Source organism: Panthera pardus, unplaced genomic scaffold (genome assembly GCF_024362965.1).
Source record: "Panthera pardus isolate Hobbes unplaced genomic scaffold, ASM2436296v1 HiC_scaffold_17, whole genome shotgun sequence".
In the NCBI taxonomy this organism is placed as follows: domain Eukaryota; kingdom Metazoa; phylum Chordata; class Mammalia; order Carnivora; family Felidae; genus Panthera; species Panthera pardus.
In genome coordinates this window covers 123980512-123993913 of record NW_026526732.1, presented here as the reverse complement: position 1 = coordinate 123993913, position 13402 = coordinate 123980512, and the positions used below count along the sequence as shown (strand labels likewise).

Here is a 13402-nt window from a genome sequence, read left to right as displayed (position 1 = left end):
GGAGCCTGCTTCGGACTCTGTGTCTCCCTCTCTCTCTCTGCCTTCCCCACTTGTGTGCGCTCTCTCTCTCTCTCTCTCAAAAATAAACAAACATTTCTAGGCATTTTTAGGAATGCCTAGAAAACAAAAGCCTAACTGAACCAAACTACTGCGTATAAAGGATCCTCACGGGCTACTTACGGCCGGCATGTTTTTGACGATGCTCGGAAATAGCGTCTGTGGCTGTTTCTGCTGCTTTGGCGCTTGCAGGACACTCGTGTTCTGTGGCGGCTGGATGGACCGCAGTGGCTGGTGGCTGTTTTTCGGCTGCGGCTGTCTGACAGTCTGCTCGTTGATGTCCGGCAGAGGCTCAGGTTCTAGATCAACTGAAGAAGGCTTCGGCTCTGGTGGTTGCACCTGCTTACTATGTAAAGATTGTTTTGATTCCAGATGATGTGAGGAAGGGCCTAATACTTGACCAACTTGAAAATACGGGTGTTTCAGTGCCTACAAAAAGCAGGGAAATAAGAAATGGAAAACGGTCTCACCTACACGTATTGCACATGAACTACCGACCGGCGGCGAGCTCAGCATATAGAACTAGACTAGATAAGCTTCAAAGACTCAGAAAGCATCCAGTTTTCCCTTATGTGGTACCTTCAAAAAGAGGACTGGGAAGTAATGATTTAGGAAAGAAATTTCTTTTAAAAAGCAAAGTACAACATAGTAGGAAGAATGTCAAACTCACATGTAATTTTAACATCCAGGCAACACAACCGTTGTATTTAAAGATTCTGTATGAAAAAAAAAAAAATCTAGCTTATAAACACTGGCCAAATTTGTTGCGATTCATTCAAACTAAAATGCTAGATACTGATCATGGTCCAAAGGCATTAGAAAATGAGTTAAAAAAACCTATGTAGTTCATTTTCAACGGTTAACTATCACATTATATAAAATTCAGGCCTACACTTAGCCTAAGGATAACTACATACCTACTAGCAATAAAAAAATTCTAAGAAAGGAGATGACAAGTGAATATGTTTTAGAGTGTATTATAGCACTATACCAGATATTTATGGAAAGAAAATATAAATAATAATAAAAAATGATCACTGAGGGTTTTTTTTTAATTTTTAAAAATGTTTTTATTTATTTCTGAGACAGAGAGAGACAGAGCGTGAGCAGGGGAGGGTCAGAGAGAGAGAGAGGGAGACACAGAATCTGAAGCAGGCACCAGGCTCTGAGCTGTCGGCACAGAGCCGGACGCGAGACTCGAACCCACGGACTGTGAGATCGTGACCTGAGCCGAAGTCGGACGCCCAACCGACTGAGCCACCCAGGTGCCCCTGATCACTGAGTTTCAACTAGTTCAGTCAGCCACTCGCTGCTGCTGCTGCATGGAGGTGGCAGGTGGAGTGGAGGACCCCTCACGACTGTCTGGGGACATGAGCTACAGTAGAGGTTCTCAACTTGGGGCGATTTGTCCCCTCTGGAGACATTTATTTATTGTCACAATTTGGGGGTGGGAGGCGCTCCTGGCATCGAGTATAATAACAGGACAGCCCTACAACAGAGGTGATCTGATCCAAATGTCGGGAGCACCAAGGTGGATGAAAATTGACCTAGAGAACGTCCGAAGTCTTCTGTGCAGCTCAGCTGTGGAGGCTGAGCCCCTTACCAGTAAGCCTGTGCCTGGATTAAGGAGGAAGGCTCCCAGTTCCGCTGTTTGTGTTGGGGGGGGGGGGGGGGGAGGGGGGGAGGGGAGGGAAGGTGGGAGGGGGTCCTTGAGGTCGCCCAGCCCTATTACCCTGCACATCCTGCCCTAAGCCGGTCCCCACCTGTGTGTGAGCACAGCCCTGACCCACAGTTGGCTGCTTCTCAGGCCTGCAAGGGCAGTTTCTGGGGGGACAGCATGGCCCCTGTATCCTATAACTTCCATCTCTCCCTAACTAGGCCTCCCTGCTTCTACTAAAAAGCAAGGCTATGACATAGTGGAAAAGAAAGAGGTTAAGGGCAGGGAGGTGGATTTTGGCGGAGGCAGAAGAGTTTTTAATTCTGCGATGTCCCCTACCACAGCTGGTGTCCGTGTTAATTACACTGACATTGCTAAGTGGAGCTCTACAAACACAGGCAATTTAAATACAGCATTGCGTGACACACAGAAGGCACTCAAATTCTGCATTAAGTCATATGAATTAGTGTGTCAATACTCCTGAATTTGAAATGGGCTATATTTTGGAACCGGAACCTTTATAAATGCGTTTTGTAATTTCACGGCTTCGTCTGTAACAATCTTTCCTCTTTAATATCAGCTACCGTCCTTCCAGAGGAGGAGAGTCTTAGAAATAATTTATTTTTTACTGCTCATGCAGAGAATATTTGATCATTGCATACAATAAGGATGCATAGAGGGGTGCCTGGGTGGCTCAGTCGGTTAAGTGTCTGACTCTTGGTTTCCACTCCGGTCATGATCTCACGGCTTCTTGTGAGTTCGAGTCCTACATCAGGCTCCCGGCTGACAGCTCAGAGCCTTCTTGGGATTCTCTCTCTCTCCCTCTCTCCCTGCCCCTTCCCTGCTTGCTCCCTCTCTCTCTCTCTCAAAATAAAAAAAAATGAACAAAAAGAATGATTTAAAAAGGATGTATAGAAATTTCTATAATTAAAATGATTTCTAATGCCAACACCAGAAGAAAACTACTGCTCACATTGTGACGGGTTGTTTTTTTCAGAACTTCCTTCTAGTCATGTAATATATGTATATTTTTAAAAATAAAATCATATTGTATTATAATATTCTAGCCTGCTTTTAAACTTAGCATTTGAACTTGAGAATTCTCTAAAATGGTTTCATTTTAAAAATTCCATTTTTTTTTGTTCTGTGCCCACAGATTATATAATTTATCTGAAGGTATAAAGTGTGCATAACTTCAGGAGCTCATACTGTCTGCCTTAATTCAGATTCCTTAGAAACAGAGCCTAAGAAGGAGATCTGGTACCAGTGATATATTGAGGGAGTGCTTTTCATAAAAAAAAAAAAAAAAATCTGACGTGGGTGAAGGAGAAGGGTGGGGAGGGGTCAACCTAGGATACCAACTCTGATCAAGTCTACCTTGGCCTGATCCACAGAGAAGGAGGGGGATTCTGAAATGAAAATCTGACTTCAGGGTTTTGCCCTCTTAAAACAAAGGTATCTTTATGTCAGCCATGCAAAGGATCTAGACTGTCCCCAAAGCAGATGTATGGGTACGTAACCTCTCAGTGATGCTGGTTTTTGCTGGCTGGAGCAATTGTCCAGGAAAGGGAGCAGCTGTGAGCATTAGCAACCAGCACTTTACAGAAGCTGGAGGACAGGTGCATCATCCTGGCACAGGAGATCTGGGTGAGGCATTAACAGCATCTACTATAATATCTGCTATAATATCTTGTTCAAATAGCAGTCTCCATTTTTTAATTGTAGCAAACAGTCTAATGATGTTTAAACTTGAAATGTTCCCTTGGAAACATTTAGGTTTATACTGCCAATGGAAAGTTTTTTGTTTTTTTTTTTTAAATGTTTTATTTGTTTTTGAGACAGAGGGAGACAGAGCATGAACAGGGGAGGGGCATAGAGAGAGAGGGAGACACAGAATCTGAAGCAGGCTCCAGACTCTGAGCTGTCAGCACAGAGCCCGACGCGGGGCTCGAACTCACGGACCGCGAGATCATGACCTGAGCCGAAGTCAGACGCTCAACCGACTGAGCCACCCAGGCGCCCCAATGGAAAGTTTTTAATTAGCTTTTAACATCTGTGTGCAGAAATCTTTATCCAACTTTCTGATTGTTTTTAAGGTTCTTGATATACTATGTTGCAAAACTATTTTCCATTACTTAGAGAAATAGCTTTTCAAAGGTTTTGTTTTTTTTGGTTTTTTGTTTTTTGTTTTTGTTTTTTTTTTTTTGCATTTTACCATGGGGAATAAGAGGGGGAACATCAAAAAAAATATTTTTGGTAATTTTTCTCTTTTTCTTTGATTTTTTTTTATTAAAATTTTTTTTAATGTTTATTTTTGAGAGAGAGAGAAAGAGAGAGCATGAGTGGGGATGGGGCAGAGAGAGAGGGAGACACAGAATCAGAAACAGACTCCAGGGTCCATGCGGGGCTCGTACTCACGAACTGCAAGATCATGACATGAGCCAAAGTCGGACATTCAACAGACTGAGCCACCCAGGTGCCCCTCTTTTTCTGTGATTTTTTTAAAAAAATGTAATTTATTTTGAGAGAGAGTGTGTGCATGAACAGGGGAGGGGCAGAGAGAGAGAGAGAGAGAGAGAGAGAGAGAGAATCCCGAGCAGGCTCCACGCTGCCAGCATAGAGCCTGATGTGGAGCTTGATCTATCAAACCATCAGATCATGACCTGAGCTGAAACCAAGAGTAGGATGCTTAACTGACTGAGTCACCCAGGCACCCCTTTCTGTGACTTTTTAACATGTCTCATGCCCATTCTTCTTTTTTAGGTAAGAGTTAAAGAGTTTTGTTGCATTTTTATTACAAAAGTAACCAATATTTAGAAACATTAGAAAATACACTGCCACATTTGTTAAAAAGATTTGTTGCTATTTGCCTTCTAATCTTAAGATTTTTATAAGAGAAAATTTTAATTTTATGCGATCAAATCTGAGCTTTCCTTACACAGAACAAACTGTTGGTCACCCAGAGGGGAGGGAGGAAATAGGGGGAACTCAGTGAAGGGGATTAAGGAGTGCATTTATCATGATGAAAAAAAAAAATCTGAGTTTTCCCTCAGATTTCTGAGGCAAATTTTTCTTCTATTACTTTTATACTCCTCTATTTCTATACTCCTCTATTAGGAAGAAACTCATCACTGGTAGTAGAGAGGCATCTCTCTACTGAGGGAAATCTGAGGGAAAACTCAGAGAAGAAATTTTTCTTCTATTACTTTTATACTCCTCTATTTCTTAGCCTGAGATCAGATACTCACCTATAATTTCTCTAGTTCTTAATAGTTTGTCCTTCTTATTATTTAAACCTTCTGTGATTGACTTGAAAAATTGAAAAGTATGGTGAGGAATAACCTAAATTTACTTTTTTCCAAAGAATTAACTAATTGTCCCTGTGACGGTACCCCTCCCCCCCCATTTGTGATGCCGTATTTACCCCTCTGCTGACTTACAGCTTTTGCAACTCTGAGCTGTCTGTCCATTCTTATGCTAGTACCTTCACTGTTGTAATTACTATCACCTTACAGGTGGTTTTAATATTTGATAGGGCAAGCTGTCTGCCCCACCACTGTCCTCCAATTACTTATTCAAACCTGTCTTGACTATTCTTTCCCATTTGTTCTTCCAGTTCACCTTTCGAGAACATTTCTCAACCTTATTATTTCTGAAATAATGTTTTGGTAATTAAATTTTTTTTTTCTTATTTTAGAGAGAGAGAGTGCGAGCCGCGAGAGGAGTAGAGAGAGAGAGAAGGAGAGATAGAGGATCTTAAGCAGGCTCCATGCTCATTGTGGAGCCCAAAGCAGGGCTCGATCCCACGACCCTGGGATCACGACCTGAGCCAAAATCCAGAGGTGGATGCTCAATCGACTGAGCCATCCAGGTGCCCCTGTTTTGGCAATTTTAATACTGAATTTATATTTAAATAACAATAAGTATACGCTAAAGCTTAGATTTTTTTTAATCTAAGCCCTTCGCAAACAGAACCATGGCATTTTCAAGACTGCGACTCGAGAGAACACCTGTAGGATGTAGAAGGGCTAGTCACAGAGGAGCCAAGCGAGGGTACCACCTGCTGCCCTCTTGTGGGGGCTGCAGAGTGAACAATATTCCAGTCCTATGGAGGGATGACACTGTTGTGTGGAGTGAACAAGGACCCACCTCTAAACCACAGGAGAGCACAGAAAATCTGTTTCCTAACTGAAGAGATGCCTCTCTACTACCAGTGATGAGTTTCTTCCTAATTCTCCGTCACATGCCTGAATTTTTTTAAAATATATTTTTTAATGTTTATTTATTTTTGAGAGAGAGAGAGACAGACCATGAGCGGGGGAAGGGAAGAGAGAGAGAGACAGAATCCTAAGCAGGCTCCAGGCTCTGAGCTGTCAGCCCGACGCGGGGCTCAAACTCACAAACAGTGAGATCATGACCTGAGCCGAAGTCGGATGCTGAACTGACTGAGCCACCCAGGCGCCCCCTGAATTTTTATCATTAGAGAAATTGATCTCTTTCAGCCTCAACCTCATTTGAACCGCCAGACACAGAACATCATTGGTGTGGCTGTCTTCTCAATTCTCCCAGGCATCTTGTAGGCCTAGAAATTAATTCAGGACATGTTGGATGCCTTAGGGTTTTGGGCTTACTTCTGTTGGTAAAACCCTGGTTGAGAATAGACTTGTCTTTGTAAATGAAAATATTCCTGGTATTGTAAACCCTCAAAACAAAAAGAAAAGGGAAGGGAAGGGGAGGGAAGAGGAGGGGAGGGGAGGGGAGGGGAGGGGAGGGGAGGGAAGGAAAAAACACTGTATCAGGGGGATTCATCTTACCTGGCTTGCTGTTGGTCGCTTCTTTGGATCCCAATTTAGCATTTCAGTCATTAGCTGAATAGCTTCATTACTGGCGTTGGGAATAAGAGTTTTTAAGTTTATAGGAACACACTGGGGAAAGCGGAAATTCATAGAGGATGCAAGCTGGTACCCTTCTGGCCAGTCACTCTATTTAGGGAATATATAAGTAGGTGGGACGGGAGAGAAAAAAAAAAAAAAAAAAGAAAGAAAAAGAAAAGAAAAATGGTTTTTAGTAATCAATTTAAAAACATAGAAATAATATAAAATCACTGGTGTATGAAAATGTTACTGTTAACTACCATAAATAGATGAAAGAATGAAACACCAGACTATGTATACAATTCAGTGCTACGGAGAGTATAGAAGGAATATAGAACTGTTAGGAAAAAATGAGAAAGCACTTCTATAAATTTCAGAATATTCAACTCTTGTCAGGTGTTTGGACCTTGAGGATGATATCCAGGTGACTTTGAATAAACAAGGACAACAGATATACAAAGCGGCTGATCATCCCAAAGACCCTTATTATATGTTATATACATCCCATCCAGTGTTAAAAACTGCACATAGCTGGGAAATGACAAATTTCAGTAAATCTCTAATAACTGTTTACTTGTCTGATGTTAACTACAAGGCACATGTGAATACAATTAGGATGTAATGATAATGATACATACTTATTAAGTACGTATCAGAAAGTAAGGTCTAGCTGAATGCAATAGTTAATTGAAAAGTAGTCGGTTCAAGACATCACATATCCAGGGCAGAGGTACATAGAAACACGAAAAGCTTAAGTGAAATGGTCCAGGACACCTGGGATTAATGAGGCGATGCCAATGAACATTCACAGAGCAAGTAGGAGAGTCTAAGCAAGGATATCTATGCAGTCAGCAATGCTAAATATAGAGTATTCCCTTAAGTTCTTAAAGGCAAGAATCTTTTCTTCTTTAGCCTGGTGGGGACTTTGGCTTCTCATCCCACCCAATTAAAAAAAAAAAGGATTATAAGAACAAATAACCATTAAAACATAAGCCTATTTGAAAATGAAAGATATCAGATAGCCAAGGTAAAAGTTATAAATAACCAAAAGTTATAACAACTTAAGGACGAGAGTACTCACTTTTTTGGGAGTCCCTAAAACTTGGCAAATCTTAAAGATTTCATCGACCTCACTTGTCCCTGGGAAAAGTGGTCTTAATGTATACAGTTCGGCCATTATACTCCCTACAGCCCATACATCAATGGGAGAGCTATAAACTGAAGATCTTAATAAAACTTCAGGAGCACGATACCTATGAAAATAGAAAACAAAAGAAAACAGGCCAATTTGACTGTGGGTTCAAAGATGGCGTGGCAGTAAGGTTCTATTCTGTTTGGTCACGCATTTCAACCAAGGGATCGGTATGAAGTGCTTTCTGTGCATCCGGCATTTATACAATGTGTTGGGGTTACGTTGGACGTAACATATTTTCCCTGACCACAAACAGTTGGTGGAGCTGGAGACAAATTTAAATGAAGTGTCCAAGTGGCCTAAGATAGGAACTCAAATGAATAAATATGGAAATAAATGCTGTAAGACACGGTTGGGGGGTGGCGGGGAGAAGGGCTCTGAACGGAAGCAGATACATTCTGAATGAGAACAGTTGTATAATTTTACCAAGCATTGTATCCATGCTATATTTATATGAAGGATAGAAAACAAAAGATTAGCAAAGATTGTCCCTAAGTAGTGTGGGGTTTTTTTTTCCTTCTTTTTACTTATCTGTTTGAAAGTGCTGATTCCTTCAATTGATTCCATTCCCTTAACTAACATGTATTTTCATGGAGAAAAATACACTATTTACGAGAGCAAAGCTACATGGTAGGAAATATTCTCACTTCTCACTTATTTTTTTCCATATTGAAATGTGTAGATTTTTCAGCCCAAATGTGTCACAGTGTGTGTTTTTGGGTTTTTTTTTTTGTTTTTTTTGCTTCTATCCCGAGTACCTTTGACAGGTTTATTGAGATATAATTCACATAATGTCATAACATACAACTCTCCATTTAAAAGCGTATGACTCAGGGGCTTTAAGTATATTCATGGAGTGTGTAATCCATCATCACAATCAACTTTGACCATGTTCATTGCCCCCCAAAGAAACCCCATACCTCCCCAAAAACCCTGTATTCCCAGTGCTCTAGCTTTACCAGTGGAACCACACGCTTTCTGGTCCTTGGTGACTGGCCTCTTTCACTTAGCATGTTGTCAAGGTTCCTCCATGCTGTGGCATGTATCAGGATTTCATTCTTCTTCCTGCCGAATCGTGTTCCATTATATGGCCCTAGTATACCTTATTTACCCACTCACCAGTGGACGGGCACTTGGGTGGTTTCCAATTTGGGGCTATTATAAGTAGTGCCGTTGTGAACATGCATGTGTAAGTTTCTGTGTGGATGTGTGTTTCCATTTCCCTGGGCTACATACGGAGAAATGTCTGTGGTGTTGCTGGATCAGGTAGTAACTGGATGTTTAACCCCTGAGGAACCACTGACTCTTTTGCACCATTTCACGCTCACACCAGTGATGTGTGAGGGATCCGGACTCTCCGCGTCCTTGCCAATGCTTGTTACTATGCCTTGAGCTTTCTGTGAGATAAAATTCATTGTTTTGAATGTTTTGCCAAGTTTGGATGTTGAAAACAAGTCTCAATTTCATTCCGTTTCAGTATGGAACCTAAATTTACCCAGATGAAAACAGATACTCAACCTAAAACAGAACTGAGGCTCCCCCATATCAATTAGTGCTGACTCCAATCTTCCAGTTGCTCAAGAAAAAAAGAAAAAAACAACCTGAAAGTCTCTGACTCCTTTATCTGACACCCCACATCTGATTCACCAGGAAGTCACGGTTGCGCTGCTTTAAAAATACCACCTCCGTGGCCACCAGATCCAAGCCACTGTCACTTCCTGCCAGAATTACTGTAACAGCCTCCTGCCTGGTCTCCCTGCTTCTTCCCTAGCTCCTCGGAAACCTGATTTTAATACAGCAGTGAGAGTGGTACTTCCAAGGCATGTCAGATCATATCACACCTCTTCTCAATACCCTCCAGGGGCGAACGCCCGGATTAACAAGCCACCACAGTCCTTACAATGACCTGTAAGGACCCATGAGATCTGGCCACTCCATACACTCTCTCGCCTCATTTCCTCCTACAGTCGTCCCTGTTCATTCTGCTCTTGGCAGAATTCACACATGGCGCTCCCATCTCAAGGCCTTTGCGCTCAGCATTTTGTCTGCGTGAAAGCTCCTTCTTGCCCTGGCCTCTCCTTCTCAGCGAGAGCCTCTCTTTACAATAGAAACATGCCCTGTCCTTCCCCTACCCACCCAACTCCCTGTCCCTCTCCATATTTTATTTTTCTCCATAATAATGTATCACCACCTGATTTACCAATATGCTTGTTTTTCCTGGAATGTAACACACACACACACACACACACACACACACAGAAAAGTGCACGTATTGTAAGAGGGCAGCTTGATGAATTTTCACAAATAGAACACATCCACTGACGCAGCACCAAGTTCAAGAAAAACTGAGTGTTGTCAGCATCCCAGGAGGTCCCTCTCCCGCACTCACTGTCACTATTCACGTAACTGCTACCCTGACTGCTGACAGCATACGTTAGGTTTCACTTTATATAAGTGGAATCCTACCATATGTACTTTTTTCCTGTTTGGCCTCTTGCTCTCCGCATTATATCTGTGAGACTCAGTCGTATTGTTGTGTGTGGCTGTAGGCTTTTCATTCTCATTGCTGTAAAGCATTCTACTGGGTGAATATATTCCGCTGCTCATGATGGACGTTTGGGTAGCTTGCAGTTTGGGACTATTACATGTCTTCTGATGAGGATGTGCATGTCTTTCTGTTGGTAGTGCATGACGTTTCTTGGTTTTTGGGGTTTTTTTTTAAGTTTATTTATTTATTTATTTAAAAAAATTTTTTTTAACGTTTATTTATTTTTGAGACAAAGACAGAGCATGAACGGAGGAGGGTCAGACAGAGAGGGAGACACAGAATCTGAAACAGGCTCCAGGCTCTGAGCCGTCAGCACAGAGCCCGACGCGGGGCTCGAACTCACGAACTGTGAGATCATGACCTGAGCTGAACTTGGATGGTTAACCAACTGAGCCACCCAGGTGCCCCGCCCCCCATGATGTTTTTATTTGTTTATTGGATGTCACGTAAGTAGCATGAGACAGAGATTTTTTTCCTGTGACGTTCACTTCCGTGTTCCCCGTGCCTGAGATAGAATCTAGCACATAGTACATGCTCAACAAATGTTTGTCAAATGAATGAATCAATTAATGAAATCCTTTTTCCTTCAGAATAGTCATGACCCAATCCTTCTTTCTCCACAGAATGCAAAAGTCAGTTTTATATTTTCTTTTAAATACTCGATATGGAACCTCCAGAAAGCGATGTAACGATCTTTTGTGGTAAAACTTTAACACAGACATAAACCTCTACAGAATTGCATGAAACTACTCACCATCGGGTAGATACATAATCAGTATACGGTGGCTGTGATCTTAATTCCCTTGCAAGTCCAAAATCAGCAATTTTCACAAGTTCTGGGCCCATACAAAGCAAGTTTTCTGGTTTCATATCCCTATGAAAAAAACCTTGGGAACAGAGAGGGAAAACAATAATTGATCATCACGTTTAAACATACTTGAAACCTAAACAAAATATAACTGAACTTCTCTGTTGTAATTAGGAATGTGAACTTAGGAAAAAAATAAACCCTAACTATTGTCTAAAAGGTGAAGGTGGCAGGCACCCTGCGTTCAAAATAAATTGGCAAGAAAGTTCCCACTGTACCTAAGGACATTAAAAATTCCCACTTAACACATATTTCTATTTGTGAATCCCGTAAGTTCAAGCACTGAGCTAGACACTGCCACATTATGATTATCTCCATTAATTTGCACAACCATCTTAAGGACGTATTATGGTCACTGTTGTGTAGCAGATGAGGAGGGGGAGGGCAGAAGAGAAGGAGCCTAATCAAAGCCCGAGGAAAGCTGCATATTCAGGCTGACGTCACTTATTTGAAAAGTCCATTAAACGAAAACGCAACTGCACCCACTTTAGCCAATTCTTTCGTTTGCAGTTGTTCTATTTACCAGCTCAGTTCTCCCTTGGTAGCTGCTTTATTGAAAAGCCCAATAATTATAATGGTTATTTACCAATTCAGTATGTAAAATAAATGGTGACTGAAGCTGAAAGGCAGGTCAGTGAACACGAGGCAGAAAACCCAGGAAGAAGGACATGAAAACCCTCTTCGTACATTTCTAAGGGCCATCTAAAGCACGCCGGTGACACGCGGGTGGCCTGTATTCCAATGACCTTGCGAGGCGGGAGACTCAAGAGGGGGCCTGGTCCCTTGTAGGGTCTGTTGTAGGTGATCATTGTGGGAGCAGGTTTCACGTAGCTTCAGCCTGAACGTTTTAAGCCGAGTTTTAAGCCTAAGCTTTTCTAATTCCTTCTAAGCCAGTGCGGGCTCTACATTGGTGACATCACAGCAGTTTTGTACCCAGTGTCATCTGGTACTTCTTATTCAAAATAGTTGTTCTGAGATCCATTTCACAAACTTCCAAGGGAAATACACTGCACTTTTTTTTACCGCGGAGACAAGAACAGGAACACACGTGGTGGTGAGTAGACTGACATAATCCGTAAAATCGTAGAGAATCAAACCAATTACATATTTGTACAGTTGAGGTTTTCCCCATTCTCACTAATATAAGGGTATTGGTAACATGGTCCTATTTTAACTAAAATATTAGTGTTATTTTGGGACAGCCACTGTTTTAAAAATGTTTGCTCAAAGTAGTACATCTGAGATGCTTGTCCACTGTAGCAAGAATAATGTAGCTTCTGTAAAAATATCTATTGTTCTTGGAGTCTGGCGTCCCCAGTCACTGTCATCAGTTGTGGAGCCAACTGCACACCATTCGTGTTCTTTACTTTTAATTTGTCAAGCCCCAAGCCAGCTTCTTCCTGCAATCTCTTATGCTCTGACGTTGCTGGGAGTTCCTCCTATAGACCCAAGGAATCTAAACCAATTTTATTCCTAACCTAAAAAATATCAGTAAATCACAAAAGTCTTTCCAAAAATCAAATAATTCATAATGCTTTTGATTTTTCCGCACATTGGTTTCTACTGGCATAAATTAACTCAGGCAAATATCACGAGTTACCATGCTGGTCAGTATTACAAAATGGGCTGAAGATGGAAAATCCATTATGAACAGTTAAAATAGCATATGTCCTCTATTTCCATGTAATTAATAAATGACTGGCTTTTACCAGTGGGTTGTAGTATGTTACCGTAGGTTTTAGACGTTTAAAGGACCAAAAAGTGGGATTCAGGAATGTTCTGACAATGCTTATGTGGAATACATAAGTAGCATTTTTATCTATTTATTTAAATGTTTATTTATTTTGAGAGACAGAGAGAGAATGTGTGCTCACGTGAGTGGGAGAGGGGAACAGAGAGAGGGAGAGAGGAAATCCCAAGCAGGCTCTGCTCTATCAGCACAGATCCTGATGCGAGGCTTGATCCCACGAACCGTGAATCCATGACCCGCACCGAGATCAAGAGTCAGCTGACTCACCGACTGAGCCACCCAGGTGCCCTTAAATAGCATTTTTAGACATTAAATTATCTCGTGTAACAGTTAAAGGGGAAAGTTTCTCCTTTCATATCTTCTCATATAAACTATGGGATGAAACGTGAAAGGAGACTGATGCTGGTGATTTCCAAATGCCTCCGTTCAGAACGCAGCGGTGGTCTGGCACAAACC

At 41.7% G+C, this 13402-nt stretch overlaps 1 protein-coding gene across 10 annotated transcripts in view; it reads right to left on the bottom strand.

Annotated features, from left to right (window-relative positions):
* MAK (male germ cell associated kinase) overlaps positions 1-13402 on the bottom strand; it is a 70935-nt gene that overhangs the window by 36646 nt on the left and 20887 nt on the right. For all 10 annotated transcript variants that reach the window (XM_019420125.2, XM_019420126.2, XM_019420124.2 and 7 more), the window contains 4 exons: positions 11083-11215; positions 7670-7841; positions 6529-6696; positions 181-486 (listed from right to left, as the gene is read on the bottom strand). In XM_019420125.2, the coding sequence (XP_019275670.1) occupies positions 181-486; positions 6529-6696; positions 7670-7841; positions 11083-11215 (779 nt within the window). The remainder of the gene's footprint in view (positions 1-180; positions 487-6528; positions 6697-7669; positions 7842-11082; positions 11216-13402) is intronic.